An 18,273-nucleotide genomic window follows, 5' to 3' on the forward strand; every position below is an offset into this window, starting at 1 on the left:
TTTGCAGAAGATGGCTAGTATGCTGATCTTTTTTCTAAGATAAGGAACCAAAGACATTGTTAACATAAGAAATAATAATTTGTCCGAATCAAGACTCAAAATCACATTTATGTGTTGTTGGCTTAACCGACATCATTATTAAAGACTACTAATCACATTAATATATTAATACTCTCTAAATTTACACGTGCAATTTTACACTTATAAATGTACTAGATTTGTATGAAGTCTTAATATTATGCAAAATAGCCATTAGCTTTATTTTTTTATTATTATTATTTTTTAAATATAATCAGCCGTGTAAGTCTCTGGTAACAATTTAAATTCTTAAGAAAGGGAAATAAGAATGATTCCCATAAAGTAGATGCTTTTCCCCTTGAAATACCTCTTAACTTCTTGCAACCAGAGTTTTTTCTGTTTCAGGGCTGAATATTTTTGCTTGGACCTTCTGATTTCATAGGTCTTACAGAAACTTCTTACAGAAAGTTATCTTCCATAAATGCTTTTAATCCCATTTAAAGTACTTTTTAGTTGGAAAGTTTCAAGGTGTTGCTGCTATCCTAAACTTTACGATAGCTAGCAGGTGAAAAGGTATTTCTTATTGTTTCATTTTATTACACGTTTGATACACTGATTGCTACCTACTGTTTAAATAATATATATTTTCCTATTCAGCTTTTTCATACCATACATCATATTTTTAGACCTCTATTACAGCTTCTTTTGAGAAAGAAGTTGTCTTTTTCCAGATTAACATACAAAGTCTTTTAAGTCTCCCCTAATATGACATCCCTTACCTTTTCCACTTCCATTTGAGGTAATCCCAGAAATGCATTTCCATTTCAGTGATCATTTTGTCACTGTTCCCTCTATTTTTTTTTCTAGTGCTTTTGGAAATGCGGAAACTAGACTTGGACCATATTGAAGATCAAGTTGCATCAAAGATTAATATAATGGTAAAATTATGCTGTTGTATTTTTTGGTTCCATTTCCTTTTGAACATTCTACTACTGCTTCCAACTGTCACTGACAATTTCAGAACATGATCCAAAGTCTCTCTAAGATTTGTTTCCTGACTTTTAATGATAGATTTAATATACACCACTATTTGTGTATAGTGTTGTTTTTCTAAATATACTTTATCTTGCTTCTATCAATACTGAATTTCCCCTGCTCTTCCATTATCCAATTGTTTTTAATGCTAGCATTACACTGATTAACTTTAATATTTTGGTAGCAGCATTTATGTATTTCTTTTGCAAGATCATAATATCTTCACATCAGGGTCCATAGCACAGATATATGTTGCTGATCTTGTATAAGAAAACTAACTGCCTATTTCAATCCTTTGTTTCTTACCTTCAAAATATTTTAATCATTAAATGACCACACTTTTTTTTTTTCCTATCAAAGACTTTGTTGAAGGATAATGTCCAAGCTTTTTTTTTTTTTGGAAATCCATGTGCACAATTGCATCATGATTACCTTCAGCTGAATGTTCTATGATAATTTCAAAGAACTCTGGAAATTAGCAGTACTTCAGTATGCTTTACATATCTATGGGATGCAACTACATCATTAACATTTTAGTTCAGACCAGTATGTACTTTTCAGGTCCATCTCCTAATTATTGCTAATTAGAATTATAGAATTATTAAGATGGGAAGGGACCTGAAGAGGCCTGTAGTCCAATATCCTGCTCAAAGCAAGGTTAGCCATGAGATTGGCACTTGATCCAGTCTGATCTTGAAAACTGTCAACAGTGGAGACTGCATTGTGTTTTTGGCCAACTTCTTCCAGTTCTTGAAAGTAAAAAAGTTTCCCTTATATTCAAGTACGGCCTCACTTGTTTCCATTGATGCCTATTGTCTCTAATCCTTCTATCATGCACCATTGTGAAAACACTGAATCAGTCTTCAAAAATTTCACAGAATATCCCTTGGAGATGAAGTAAATGGCTGCCCTCCATGCACAGATCTATGCATTTGATCAGAGAAGGCAATTAGATTGGTCAGGCATGTTTTTGTCCCTGGTAGATCCGTACTGTTTCCAAGCACCTTTTCTTCTTCATGAGTCTTCCCTTGTAAAGTGAGGCTTGGGCTCCCAGTGCTGTTGGGATTTTATGAAGACCTGAAGACACCACCGTTCATCCTCCCTGAAGTGGTGGTGTCCGCTCACTTCTTCCTGTAGCTTCTTTGCCAGATGACTCAGTGTTGCAGCTGAAGCACACCTCCCACTGTAAGAACATTGCTGCCCCCAGCCCCAGAAAGAGGCACAAGGCACCAGAATTTTTGCCCAGGACAAGGTGTCTGTTGCTGTAGAGACAGCTGCTCTAGCCCACGTTGGAGACCATCATAGAACCATGGAATTATTAAGGTTGGAAAAGACCTCCAAGATCATCTGGTCCAACCATCCCCCTGCCACCAATGTCACCCACTAAACCATGTCCCTAAGCACCAGGTCCAGCCTCTCCTTAAACACCCCCAGGGACAGTGACTCCACCACTTCCCTGGGCAACCCGTTCCAATGCCTGACTACTCTTTCTGAGAAGAAATTTCTCCTAATTTCCAACCTAAACCTCCCCTGGCACAACTTGAGGCCATTCCCTCTAGTCCTATCACTAGTTATCTGTGAGAAAAGGCCAAACCCCAGCTCACCACAGCTTCCTTTCAGGTAGTTGTAGAGAGCAATAAGGTCTCCCCTGAGCATCCTCCTCCTCATCATCACTAAGCACATCATCACTTCAGCCGAGATTCGTGGTCCATTTGTGCTCTGCTGTGACAACTGCTGGCAACGTATTAAATGCCTCTAGAAGCTGTGCTCTGGTATCTGCTTTGATTCTTGCCTTGAATTATTGAAGAACATGAACTGCATTCCTTTTGGATAAACTAACCCATAAATTATACTCTAGCATAATCCTAATGCATTAATGATGCTAGCGTGTTCTTTTCATGGGACCAGACTAGAGCTAGTCCAAAATAAAAGAGTCCAAACCACTCAAAATACTGATTCGGGTATGCAGGATGAATTGCTTACTCTACAAATCTAATTCTGTTGTGCTGTACAGCCTGCTAAAATAAATGTGGTGTATGTGCCTAGGCAATGTATCATTCACTACAGACTCCATAATTTGCCTGGCAGAGAAATCAAACTAAAGTATCGGTGGTTCTCAAGATCAGCCTTATATATACATATATATATATGTTTTAAATTGTGGTTTTATTGGTCACCTTCTGTCCTCCCAATACTAAGACTAATTCAAGCAATACATTATATATCACAGTTATTACTTCAGCAGTTCTGTGTGTGAGTGCCTTTAGGGTTCCTGTACAAAAACTGTCTGGTCTTTGCAAAGTATTATTCTTCGATTTGTTAACCTATTTTAAAATGTCTTCTACTAACTCACTGGTTTCAGAAAATTCCTTAGAGTTATCTGTTGTAAAAAGCCTCTGTTATCAGTGTATCATGTCTCCTCAGTGGTGGTCACTGAGGCAAAGTATTATATTTCTGCTGTGGTATGATTTTGTCTTTTCTGAGAGTTCCTTCTACATCTTTATCATCTGTCAGCCTCGTTGACTCTCTGGAAGGCAATCCTGCTATTAATGTGTTTGAAAAGGTTTAACTATTGTTTTTTATGTCCTTACTAAGGTGTTCTTCAAAGTCATTTTTGGCTCGTCTTTTTGTGATTTGTCACATAAAAGAAATTATGCTCCTTTCAATTCATTTTATTTGGTTTAAGTCTCAGTTTTTTGAAATACATTTTTTTTTTTTTTAGTCATTAACTATTGAAATATAGTGCATTGCTTTTTTATGGTTTTGTTTTTTTTCTCTGTCATTTTAGAGAGTTCTCTAGAAAAGTAGTACATGCTTGCTTTGCATTTTAAACATTATAACTTGAAAAAATTGCTATGCTGCATGTAAACTTTCCACCCTGTTAGTGGATCTCTTTATTTTCTTTTTTTAAAAGATTTTCCATTTTAATGCAGTTTTACCTTACGAAGTTCTGTTACCATAATGGACTTTCTGTTGGTTTTGGCCCTTCATTTGTGTAAAGGGCCAGTGTGGACATTTTGTGAACACTGCTGTAAATTGTTTATTCAACATTTACATGAAGTGCCAGATGTAGGTCAGTGCTGAAACAGGAACAAATTATGTTTTTGTCAGAGTAGTTGCTCCAAGTGAGATCACTTACAGAATACAAACAATTTCCTCTCTATGTTATCTCCTGTAAATGTAATATCCAGAAATTGTCTAACCTGCGTGTGGGTACTACTGCCACTACTGTTTTTGTTTTTTATTTTTTATTTTCTGTCTTTATGTTTTTTCTAAATCTCCTGTACTATTCTACTATAATACTATTGACAGCTGTCCTAGGAATATTCTCTTCCTATAGAGGGACTAAATTTAAATCCATAAATTTGTCAACATTTTAAAGGACTTAGTTTCTTTTAGTTTCTGTTATTAGGTCTTAACAATTTTGGTTCCACTTAATCTACAGTAATTGCCTTTTCCCTGATAAATTATTTATTGAGATTTTCTTAGCTTCTGTGGAAAACCTACAGTTCCATAGTTTCTGTTCATTCATGGACTATGGATTTATATTCATAAATCTCTAATTTATATTCATAATTCTCCCTTTAAATCTAGTTATTTCTGGTATATTTCATATTTTTAATTTTTCTTAGAAGTATTTACATGTTCAGTCTTTTATTAAAATGTTTTGAATTTTTGGACATTTTACTGAAGGTTATTTTTAGTTCTGGCACAAGGAACTCTATACACCAATATAGTGTACACCTTCTACACTGTTTTTCACAAATACATTATATTTCTTCATGAAATAAGAACAAATGAATATTTCAAAATGCTCATGTTGAATGTAAGGAATGAATACTTGACATGAAAGAGTAAATCTTCACTGATAATTATAGTCAACATAGCTAAACTATGGAATAAGTCACAAAAAACATACAATGTTCTGGATGAAAGTGCAGATCACTTCATGTTAATGCAAAGAATGTCTTCCTCTTTTCATTTTTTTTTTTCTTCTTGCTTTTGGAAAGCAATTAATTGATCAAAATCTTTTTTTTTTTTAACCATTTTTGAAAACAAATCTTTTATTTCAATTTTTACTTTATTTACCTGTAGGAATGTCAAGCTTTTTCCTTTCATGAAGAAAAACAAAACAAAAAAACAGAACAAAAAAAAAAACCCTTGCTTTTATATTGCTGCTGTCATAAGTTGTCTACAATTAGATTATCATTGAGTTAATGATGAATAATCTGCCTATGAATTTTAAAGAAAAAAATTTGAAACTGATGTTGTTAAGAAATAAATTCTTTCATGTTATTACACTGCAAAGATGGCTGCTTTGCTGGGAATAGAGCAGCTAATGCTTCTTAGCAGGTTAACAAGTTTTATTCTAAAATATACAGATAATCATTTAAAATTATGTTTTTGGTTGTTTTCTATGTTGTTCACAGAAACAGTTGTTCATCATTTAAAAATGTTTATAGATCTTAGAGAAGTGATTGTAAATTTTTATTTTAATTCAACAGATATTTTTCATAGCGCTTGTCCTTTCAACTTTTTTGTAACTTTTTTTTTTTTTTTAAATGGGTTGACATAGAGGGTGTGTTCTTTACAGCCAAATGAAAAGAAGCAGGCAATCTGATGAATCTCATGAGAAAAAATTCTTGTCAGTGGCCTTTGAGCAGGAACTGTATGTGACTGCTGAAGAGTTTAGCTTTTCAAGAAATTGGCTTGAAATGGAGAGCCAAGAGATGGGCTTGAAGAGATGATTTGAACATGTAAGGGAGAAGAAACAGTGATCAAGAGAACTGGGAAACTTTAAAAGAAATTATATAGAAGGCACAACTGTAGAATAACACCACAGAAAAGTCCAGTCAGATTAACTTTGGCAGTTCTAATGTACACATACATGTAAATCATCTAATCACAAATATTTAACATCATTTTACCCTCAAACCACACTACTTAGTATCTGTAATAAAGTTTATTGTACAGGTAGACAAAACTAATGTATATAATGGATATATAAAAAAAGATTGACGTGGTCCATCTAAATAACTGAAACAATGTTTTAGGGAGAAAATAAACTCATTGTTTGCTTCCTTTAAAATTCAGTCATACAAAGACCCAAGCAATATGTCCTGTATAATTTATAGACTGGTACAAATTAAGAAAAAATTCCTATATTTATAAAAGATAGACTAAAGTGTTAAGTCTTTACTATGGCTTTATAATTTTATTAAGAACCTGTATTCAACTTAAAGGACAGAAAGGAAGCATTTTTTATTATTAATTAGACTTGGAATCAGGTGACATCATATGCCAAATCATAAAAGTAACAAGAGAGAAGACATGCTTTCTTCAAACACTGAAATATCACATCAGTAAGAATGTTTTCTTGTCTTACTGCAGGCTGAGTTTCAATGGATGCCTATGATATACTCAGAGCTGTAAATATTTGTTCTGTATTTAAAATATTATTTCTATCCCCATCTGTTATAAGTGTCATTTCATGGGAATGAATTCTTGAGAGAGGAGGTTTTATTGCTTACAGTGTGATTCAGAGTACCATGTTACACTGAATAAAACAGAGTCGAAAGATGTAAATATATTCCTACATTTGTACACAGCTGTCTACTTTCTACACTTTCCAAGCACTGATGCAGTAACTCTTTAATAGTTTTCAATATAAATGACTATTAGGTCATTTGTCTGCATACTCTTTTATAAAAGATCTGCCATCATTTGGAGCTAAGTGTAATTAATTAAGAATTGCTATGTATTGACCAATATTCTTTCACTTAAGTACTGTCCTGGAAAATAATACAATAATGCATTAATTAACTGGATTGCTTTTTTTTTGTTGTTTTTTTTTGTTTTGTTTTTCCTCTCAGCTTTAAATAAAACATTTGTTCTCAACCTTTACTCAGCAAAGCACAAATCATTTCAAAGTGAACTGAGTATGTGTGTCCACTCATCTCCATTAAGCAGACACTGTCATTTGCAACTTACACACTACAGCCATTAATCATATGTATGTAGATGGTGCATTACTACAAGGCTTCTACACATTTGCTTTTAGGGTACTTTTTTTTTCTTTAAGGGTCAAGAAGGTGAAGTTGATACAACTTTATTGTGCTCTGGATATTCTTTTCAGTATATGCTTCATTTATTGAAAAGATGCATTCTCACAAATTTAGCTGTTTATTTTTGTCTCTCAGATTTCCCCTCCCCTCCCCTCCCCTCCTCTCCCCTCCCCTCCCCTCCTCTCTCCTCTCCCTCTCCCTCTTCTGAATAATGAGCTCTCTGAGAAACAACTTTCTTTACGTATAAATTCCTCAAAGCTGATCTTATTTTGAAGTAGTCATTACACCATTAAAAATAAAATAAATATGGGAACAGGAAAGAAAAGTCTTATGTCTTTGTAGAAAGTCTTGTTTTAAGTTATCAGATTTATAAAATTGAATTTGTAGGAGCACTGCAATACTGTGTTGCCTCACTTCTAATATTGCCGTAGTGACTAAGCACTAAATGCAAGCAACCATACAGTATCTCCACTTGTTTCTCAACAAGGAAATGGTCAATTAATCCAAAACCAGATCAGTTATTTTATTGTCTCAGAAATATCTGGATTCAGCAGCTATTAGGTTAATTTTAATATAATGTACTCTGGAAGATATGCACCATTTTCCTTATTAGAATTTTACAGTTTATATTTAACCTATTTTTACTTGAAATATTGTGCTGTAGCAGCTATCCAATGCACAAGGCAGTCACCCAGGAGGATAGCTGTACCTAGACAGGCTATTGGCACATGACTGCTTTTGTGAATTTGGTGGAGCACATTGTTCTCAGCTAAAGTTAGGCCATATGCCTTAATGTCAGTTTTACCAGGGCGATAAGAGGAGAAATTGTAACACCTCTGGCATAAAGTTTGAGGGGTGAGAAATGATAGTAAGCAATCCAAGATAACAAAGGCAGATACATAAGTAGCTTGTCAACATCTTGGTAATCAACACAAGCAGAGAGAAGTTATTTTATATTAATGCTTTACATCATGATGGCTTTTGATATTAAACTATGAGCATAAAGTTCATATGTAAATATATATATATATATATTTAGGAACATCTCCAAAAGCACGTTTTAGTCTCTTAAGCAAGAGAAGATATAGATGACCATTTTGCTGTCTTAAGAGTAGACTAATAGCACTGTGTAAATGTTGGGGGCAGTGAAAATTTGTCCTTTATATTTGATTTCCAAACCCAGTATCAAAAAGTTCTGATCCTTTATTGAGGTGTTACCACATGACAAGCAGAAAGTAATGTTGATATCTAAGCTGTAACTTGTTCCACATAGATAATAGAGAATTGATCATTTCAGTCTGAGGATTAAGTGTTTTCTGTAATAAAATTTCAATATATAAAAAATATTTTTAATGTGTCCATTATTTTTTATATCTTCTTTAAGTTCATATGTTGATATTTACCAGTAACATTTGTTTTAGAAAAATAAATAATCAATTGACCTCTTATGTATTTTTAGAGCCTTTTTCTTGACCAATATAGGTTGCATTTCAACTAACTTTCCAAACTTGTTTTCCAAGTAATGTGGTGTTCTTAAGTTGCTTTTCTGACTGGAGGTGTTTCTGCATCTAAGTGTCTCTCTCATTAGCTAAACTTTGGGATCGCTAATTTTAGAATGAAATAATACGACATCTATTGCAAATTAATTCATGTGCTCCAAAGCAATACTTTTTCTTTGTTTAGAGGCCTAGCTTTAACTGCCAGAGTATCCTCCTTATACATAGGTCCTGAGTTTAAATCCAGAGATCATTGCCCTGATGAATATTCATGTATGAATAATCTGACTCTACCCATTCTTGTCTTTAGATAACTACTTAGGCATAAATTAAAATGTTTAAATTCTTGAATACAACAGCTTAGCTGAAGAAAAAAATTATTAGTACTCTGCTTCTGGGAAGAGCTGACAGATTTCTGAAGAGTGTTGTGAAACCTCCATTTTAGAGGTATTGACAAAATTGAGATGCAATTCTGAATTATCTTGCTTAATAGATTTTTTTTTTTTTTTTAATTGAAGTAACTCTCAACACCCAGGGGAAAAAAAAAAAAAAAGTTCTTATGTCCTTATCTATCCATTATTTGTTTTATTCCTACAATTTTTAAACTTGCTGACCAACACACATATCAGGAAAAAAGGTGATATTTGGAGATTTTTCTGTTTCTGCTTCGGAAAAAAAATTAGAAAAATGCTTCTGTCAAAACAGTAAAACAAATTTCAATAGGAAATATTTTAAAATAACCATTTTTCAAACATAGGTGGGCTTGATTTTCTAAACAAAAGTGTTGATGCTGTCTAAAAATTACATAAGCATTTCTCTCCGCCCCCCCCCCCCCCCCCAAACAGTACCTGCACACATGCACACAATAATGGTGGAGGGAAAAAAAGTTTTACTACATTAAATTAATATCTTCTTATCAGAATCTGTATGCCTTTCACTTTCAAATAGTTTCTTCTTCCTGATGCTTGTCCTCTTTAAATATTATTTAAAAAGAAAAACAAATATCAGTATGATCCTCATGCACACTGATTAGAGGGATTTCAACTACTAACTCATCCTCTTAGTAATATTGCCATATATTTTGCCTACAAAATATATTGCTGTTAATTCTATATTTCTTCCACTTTCAAACTTTAAATATCAGGTGCTAAATGCATCATTATAGCTAGCTATGGTGCTTTTAACTGGATATCACTTGATCGAAAGTAGCCTAGTAAGAAATAAATTTAAAGACATGCTTTACTGCCAAAGTAGAAGTGAATCATAAACTGTAAAGAAAGGATATTTTAAAAATTGTCTTAGTGATGGTTTTTGGTGACTTTTGCTGAATCCTCTTGCGTGTTTACTCATGTAGTCACTTGAGAACCTGGAGTGAACTGAAGAAAAGTGTTCAGAATTGATATATCTCCTGCAAACTCTGCTCCTGGGTAGAACAAATTCACCAGAGATGAGAAACCTCAGAGTTGATCATTGAGGGCAATTAAATGAATTACTGTAGAAGAACAGGAGATAACTCACGAGTGACATCTAATCTATTCTAATTTAATTGCATAAAAACTTAACGTGGGTAATTTTAGAGCCTGTAGTGTATTGTGTGATGAGAGTATCACCCTTTTAAAAAAGATTTTCTGGGAACCTGCAGTCAGTTTAGTGTATTGTTATGGACATATAATATATTGTTCTCCATTAGAAACAAGTTGTTAGAGAAGCCCCACAGAGATAATTGTCATTGTGTCATCTCTGTATTTTGCACAGGGAGACAAAGTGTCCTTATGACCTGTGGGCATAAATTGTAATTTATTTTCAAGAGTGCTCTTTGCCACAGATAAATCTGTTAACTTATGTCACTTTAAGAGGTTATGTCAAAAACAGAGGGGTACATGATTTGTATTTTAATTCTTTTTCACTGAAGTATCGTGTAGCAAGCCAAGGCTTGAAGAAAATAAAGTGGCAACAGTGTAAGACGGACATGCAGAATGGACAGAATGAATGTCTAGACAGCTCTTTTACCTTCTTGTAAGCCAACATGTGGTTTGGTTTGTATATGTCTGCTTAGTTAAGTGAGACATAAGGTACTACTTAGTGTTTACAAGCCAGGTGCTTGACCCAGACAGTGAATAACAGCAGGAAAAGAACATTTGTTGTCATATGCTTCTTTATTTTGCCTACATTATTGGAAGTGGGTAAGTAGTCTATGACTTCTCTACTATTTATGTCCTTATGTTACAAAAAGTCAGCATTTGTTTTGTTGTAGAGGAAGGAAAATATAATGCAGCTGGTATAGTCACAGAAAGGTTTTGTTCTCTCTTATGCTGCCCATTGTTCAGCATAAAACTACCTTTTGGTTTTTCCCCACCTTCATTCAACCTACTTCATTTTATACTATGCTTAAACATACATTAATCCTGACTGACAAGAAATCTATAATTAATGTATCTCAGGTGAATGTCATCACTGAGGGCTCAGTCATTTTCTTCTTTATGAATCTACATACACCACTTAAGATGTCTGCCTTAATATCCTTTAAAATGTTATTCAGGATCATCTTATGTCTCCTCCAAATTGTTACATCTAGATAACATGTTCATCTCTCTGGATTATGAGTACGTTTTTTCTGTCATCCTAACTAGAGACCAAAAAACAGATTGACATACAAACACAGAGGACTTAAAATGAAGTGTTTTCCCGCACCCTGCACAAAATCCTGGTAAGATTTCCTCTGATAGAGTTCCTTGATTAATTATTTAATGTCATTATTTCCCCTCCTACTGGCTCTGTAAAGTGTTAAATCAAGAATTTGTCAGGCTACTCAGAAAATATAAAGAGATGTAAAGGGAATAAAAATAATTTTTCTAATTTTATTTTCAACACAAATGGAATTTACAAGTAGAAATGTTCTTCATTTGTGATTCACAATACAGAATTAACATTAAACGATGTTTTTAGCATCCTATTTTGAGACAGACTGTTCTACTGTGTGAAGATCTCTTTTCCTGGGCAGCCTGCTCTGGGTATCCTGCTTGATCAGGGAGGGTGAACCAAAAGACCTCCAAAAGTCCCTCCTAGCCTTAACCATTCTGTGATAAAAGATGTTTGGAAACCTGTTGATCTGTTCATCTTCAAATGTAATTTAAGATTTTCCGTAAAGATAAAAATCTATGGTCAGCCATACAAAGCTGTTTTCTACAAATTAGCTTTGATTTTCTATTGGACTGAAGAAAGAAATCTTGTAAATGGTTTGTCACAGTCACAGTAATCACTGACTGGAAAAACACAAAAGCATTATATCTCCTGACCTCACCACAATGACACTTCTTCAAGTAGCACTGAAAATACCATCTGAACATAGAAAAGTCACATCTTATTTTTATGGATTTGATTAAGTATACCTGCCATTAACATAAAATAAACACAACACACTTGACTGTGAACTGTTAAAGGTATTCACCACTCAGTATGGATATTCAATAAAGTAACTAATTTCACCACAAAACAAACAAACAAACAAGCAAAATCCTAACTCACCTGGTTAGTTTCTTCAGACGGAGAATCACCTCTTAGTGTTTGATCATGATGCACTGGCTGGAGTTATCTGAGAAAAGAATATGTTTTGCTTTACTTTGTGTCTGAGGATCTGGGAACTGGTGATTATCTTGCTGTGTTTGCTCATAGAAACCAGTACTATGGAGATCTGGAATATATAGATAGAATTAGGACCATGAGAAGCTATTGACAATCCTACACCAACTATGCAAAAACATTATTTATGCTACAAAACAGAGCTACCGAAGAACTGAGCTGGATAGAATATGATGCAGGATCAAGGCTGAAAGCCAAGAAAGTGACAAAGATAAACTATGAGTATTTTACCCAAATGATATGTGCACACTTATTATTATTATTAATTATTTTTATTATTATTTGCCAATATGTAAGGAAAGTTTTAGTTGTCTTCACAGCTTCAAAAACAATGTTTTTGTTTTGAAAATCAAGTATCAATTATGGTAATATTAGAGGTATTGATGCCTGACATTTACATTCTGTAAGAATCTGTTCCACGTCAGAATTTCAGGGTCACCTTGCAGATAAAAAAAGAGGAAACAGCAGCAGACAGAACTTGTTTTGGTGCTGCCAGTCTCACTAGGGCATCACAGCCTCTGCTCAAGCTGGATAGATCAACATCCCCATCAGATGTTGAGAAGCCTGTACCAGCTGCTGGAGTGACAGCGTGAAAACTGCAGCAAAGATTTTGACTGACCACCTTTTAAACATTTAGTTTTAGGAAGAAAAAAAAAAAAAAGATATTAAATAAGAATTCACAAATATTCTAAACTTTCTGTGAGCATGGTATCTCATCTTAGAGAGTGTAGCAGAACTTTTTTGTTTGTTTGTTTAAGACACTGAACTGAAATCTTTTCTATTTCGTTAGGTGTACTGGGAGAAATAATGATGTCTAAATCAAGATATCAAACTTATTTTAAAGGCAAAATGAACAATAAACTTTTTTTTTTTTTGTAAAATAGTTCCACCCAAAATAATAATTTTACAACTTTGTAAAAATGTTTTTTTATTAATATTTTTATATATTTATGTTCTTTATTAAAGAAACCTATTTGCAAACTAACTATAAAGTCACACAATGATTTCAAGATTACATCTGTGTATAGTGTTCTTGTATGTTTTGTGGCTCAGTATTTATCCTTTTTTTTTTCCTTTTTGAAATGCTACTATTACAGAATAGCTGAAATCACTCTGAGATTTTTTGTGTTTGTTATTGCTGCCTTATTTCTATTTTTGTTTTCTGACAGAGAAATTCTCATAACTGAAAGCTGAATGCTTCAGGTATAACCTCAACAAGTCCAGAATATTTTTGTAATAGAAAAAAAATATTTTTAATTATAATCTGTACAGTAAATAATGCATTTTTCATCCTAAAATATTGTGACTCTCCTGTAAATGCTTTAAATAAAAAGGAGCCTTTGTACTCACACAAAGGGGAATAAATAAAATTTTTTTGCATTAGTTTAACTTCTAGATTGTGCCTATGAGGTCCACAGGAAATATATATATAGATATACACACACACACACATATGGAAAGAAATAATAGCATTGAATAGGAAATAAAATCTCTGCAAATAAAAATGGGATATACACTGCAAAATAGTTTTGTCAACTTATCTTTCAGTTCACTGAGACGTATGAAATCAAGAATATGTACTAATTCAGACTTTCAGAATAGATTTTTATTATTTTGCTGTGTGTACATTAAGAGATTCATGGTTAGCAAGGAAGTTCACATCATTGATTAGATTGGCCAGCCTGTGATTCACCTAATCCAAGTTCAGATTTTTGCTGTGTGATGGGTTTTAAAAGCAATAGCTTCCTAAAAATACAGATAGGGCATGAATGGGATTTTCAAAAGCACCAATGCATTTAAGTGCCATTGAAATCAATAAATAATAGTAGTAAGATCCAAAAATGCACTTAGGCATCTAAAGTATAAGATAGTCATTTGAGACCCAGAGGGTGATTTAAAATAACAAGACATTTAGGTACTATGAGTCAGAAGGCATTTTAAGTTTGTACCTGTCTCATAGCAATGAAGGCTCAGACAATAGTCTAGTAGTTAGAGTATGCTCTTGGAGAATTTACCTCCAAAAAAAGTAAAGCCAGAGTCTGCTTTTTTTTTTTTTTTTTTTGAGTTGATTCCTGCAACTGTAGAAAAAGTGTATAAAAGCAATCTCCGCCTCTTCTTCTTCCTGTCTTCTTAAACCAAAACAAACCAAAACAAACCAAGACAAACCAAACCAAACAACCACCAATGAACAGACAGAAACTCAGTTCTGTCTGACCAAATAGGTACTTCAGGCTTAGGCATCCTCAGTCCAATGTATTTGTTTCTGTATGTGTATGACTTTGCTCCACTGGATAGAGCTCCACCAGACCATTGCCAACATTCAAAATCTTGCCACATGTGATATCATGCTCTAGAAAATTCATTTGTCCTATTTTACATTTTTGTACACCTAAAAATTTCTCAGAGATTTATTTTTTCTGTATCTGGTCTCTTTTATCTGTATGGTACACAAAGCTGTAATAATATTTCCTGGTCTATATTGGGTACTTTGAGGATGATAACATTAATGATCGTGAGGTGATTTTATTTTGCTTTAACAGGAACAATATAAATACCACATATAGATTTCCTAGTATTGCATTTCAAGAAAGACAGGCTCTTTCCAAATAATTGCAGCACAGATAATCTCAGTCACTACAAGTATAACTGCTGAAGTGAGCAGTATTTTATAATTTTGTCATGAAACTTTCTGGACCATATCCACAATTGGGTTTACAATGCCCTTTCATGTATCGGGGGCAGATGAACAGCTGTTGGACTACAGACAATACTTTTCAAAGTGCAGACAAGGTCAAAATGAACAAATTGAAACAGAAGTATGTTCCTAACAAATGTCTCCTTCCAGAATAAATAAAGAAACCCTAGTACCTCAGCATAGAAAAGCAAACTGGCAAAACTTCAACTTTTAGAAAAAAAAGAAAAATTCAGTCATGAAAATTAATTTCCACAGATACAATAAGAAGACTGCCCAAAAACAATGTATGAAATATTTGAATTGGGAGAAAAATGCCATATTAATGCTAAAATTAAAAAAAATACTAATAAAAAGTCAAAGTTTGTTGATTACTTCGTAGCATTACTTAAAGTTCTGGTCACTCCATCTCTGGAAGTATATAGGTAGAAGGGAAAATGATGATAAGATTTATAGAATATCTTCTAGAAAGTATGTCAGTTAGGGTGGTTTAGTATGGAGAAGAAAAAAATGAGGAGGAATAGGATAGGGGATAAAGGATAGCATTATTTGTTGAGCAATAGCTAGTGGTAGCCTAAAGTAAAAAGATCAAAACAAAACAAACAAAAAGACGTAATGCATTCTCATATTCAGAACACATAGCCTATCTGTAAACTCTTTCCCCTGACTTCCTTTTTCTATTTTCCTATTCTTTTATTTTTCCTAGTCTTTTCACTAGCACTGTGATTTTCATAACTGCACGACTGACAAATAGGAATCTTACTCCATGTCTCCTCCTTAAAAGCTCCCTTACATCTTTGTCTTTGCAAGAAAATAAAGTATTGACAGGATTGGCTTTCCTTCAAAACAGTACAAATGAGCTAGTTAGATATATAAAATATACATTCTTATATAGTACTCCATTAAATTATTGTTGATGATTGTGTGTGTATATAAGTATGTTATACACTGCTTTATATGTATATGTATTAAAAATATATAACACACATGGAATTGGTTTAAAAAGGTTATGACAAAATACTCAAACACCGATGGCAACTAAAAGAAACTCGGTACTATTTCTGGCTTTGGAAGATGGTAACCTGATGATTACCAAAGGCTAGGACAGTATGCTAGGTGAAAGATCATCCTATACTGTTCTTATTCCTCCTTCTTTCTCTAAAAGTCATCTACTGGCTGCCATCAAAACACGAATATGGAATCTCAGATTCTTAGTTTGACATAATACTGACCAAATAATTTTATGACATCAAACTGTATATTTTTAGGCATAAGATCAGACTGAGACTCAAATCCAAAAAAGTCTATTTTCTCTGGAATTTTCATTTTTTCATAAAAGAGGAAAGAACACATTTACTATAAAATGAAAAAAGATTTTAAGCCACTGCTTTTAAAGTAAAGTTGGAAACATCTTCTTCAGTTTAAAGCAAGCATTTTCCATTAAAAAGTGTGTTTGTGGATTTTCAATAATCCCTAGTTTCTTGTCTTTGAAATTCTCAACATGATTACAGCTGTGTATTTTATTATTAAATACACATATAGAAAAATACACAAACAAAAAAGTCCCACCCTTTGATATATGTTTTATCTGAGGTTAAAAAAATAGATAGAGTAACCTAAGTAACAGAACAGAATTATGTGAAATGTGTCTGGAAGTGTATTTATCAGAAAAAAAATAAATATCTGTATTTCCTAACAAATACTCAATTCCCTGAAAGAGAGGTAGGGATACCGAAACAAGTTCACATAAATAAGCAAATTTGCATAACTAAAATCACAAATATTTGTTCAGAAACTCCACAGAAAGAAACAACATCTCACATTTGCTTAACAAAAGGTCATCATTCTGCATTACGCATAAATGTAGTTGGTCTGAAACACAGTGAAGAACTGATCTAAAAGCCAAGCATACAACTGATTGTTCAGTGACAAAACAATCTTTCTCATCACAGTAAATTTTCTCTTGATGTAAGCTGTGCTAATGGTGCAGAAAAAAAAATCACGTCATGGGTAAGCCAAGGATTTGCTGATTTCTCATAAACTCACTTATATTGTAAGACATAATTTGACATTAGATCTCAAGTCAATACTATACAGAAAAAAAAAAAAAAAGAATGTTTGAAACACATCTTCCTATAGTGTATGGGATATCCATTAGAGCAACTACAAGAAAAATCAGAATCAGCATAGCTCACCTTTCTTCACTATAGGCATCCAGCTCACTGGTTTCCAGCTTAAGTTTTAAGTCAGAGAACAACATCCTCCAACCTTAATTGTCAACAAAGCGCTTTTGTTGGTATGCAGTAACTACTAGGTTGGTCCAATTTTACCATATATCCTATGGATACACAACAGTTATTGGCTTAATTGAAAATGTAGGTAGTATATTTATTGTCTTGGAAATATAATTCTTGTATTTACAGACATGACATTGAGTGTGATATGCTAAAGTTTTAAGTAATTTTCACTTCAAAGCCAGCTGTTATGGTGCAAGTAAAGAACACCATAAAACCACTAAAGCATTCTCAGAAGAGGAAGAAGGAATGAAAAGAGATTTTGCAGAACACGGTTTTCCTTTCTGAAGGAAGCTCTCTTTCAGGAGCTAGTCTTCATAGCATCTCATTTCAGAGATAATGTTTTTCTCTGAGCTTTGAATTTGCAGTCATAGCCTCCGTTTTCTCTGTCAAAGGTTAACAAACAAAACACTATGCCTTATAAATACTGCACACCCTTTATTTTCTAACATTACTGTTTTTCTTCCTGAATTATAACACTATTTGTTTAAAAGAAATAAAATTCAGGACTGTAATATTGTCAAACTTACTCTACCTCACAGAGTAGTAGTTATACATTTTTTCAAAGTTTTATGACCATAGATTAATAAGAATTTTTTTTTTAAAGCTAAAAATATACTATTTCTCCATTGTTATATAAGTAAAAGTCACCTGTTAATTCTTCCCAAACTATAAATCTTTTTATTCTAAATACATTTATGGATTTTATGTTCATGATATTAAGTTTTTCAGTGTCAGATTACAAGTAGAGACGATGCAGTTGAATGATTTCATTGCAAAAACAAACAAACCAAACTAAACCAAACACAAACAAAAACAAAAAACAAAACCATAAATAAATAAGAAACAAAGATGAATGACAGGGAAAGAAGTCAAGGTAAATGAAAAAGCTTGAGATTTTATTTTTAGTGAGCATTGCTCAAAAATTTTCATTACAAATTCTTGATTTGTGGATAAAGTTGCAAAATAATAGTGAACAATTAATTAATTATGCACTTGATAGCCTCTTCTGAGTTGTGCTCAGCATCCCACTC

General features: G+C 33.2%; 1 protein-coding gene across 6 annotated transcripts in view; it reads left to right on the plus strand.

Moving 5' to 3' along the window:
• Window positions 1-18,273, plus strand: part of LOC308193827 (uncharacterized protein) — a 199,543-nt gene that overhangs the window by 108,891 nt on the left and 72,379 nt on the right. Inside the window, exon 4 of one of the 6 annotated variants that reach the window (XM_080588893.1) lies at window positions 886-956. The exons of 4 other annotated variants lie outside the window; for them this stretch is intronic. In XM_080588893.1, the coding sequence (XP_080445019.1) occupies window positions 886-956 (71 nt within the window). Of the gene's footprint in view, window positions 1-885; window positions 1,530-18,273 lie in introns of those variants that run through there. One more of the 6 variants, XM_080588892.1, reaches the window with a different exon arrangement.

Source organism: Anser brachyrhynchus (assembly GCF_964034855.1).
Source record: "Anser brachyrhynchus genome assembly, chromosome: 4".
In the NCBI taxonomy this organism is placed as follows: domain Eukaryota; kingdom Metazoa; phylum Chordata; class Aves; order Anseriformes; family Anatidae; genus Anser; species Anser brachyrhynchus.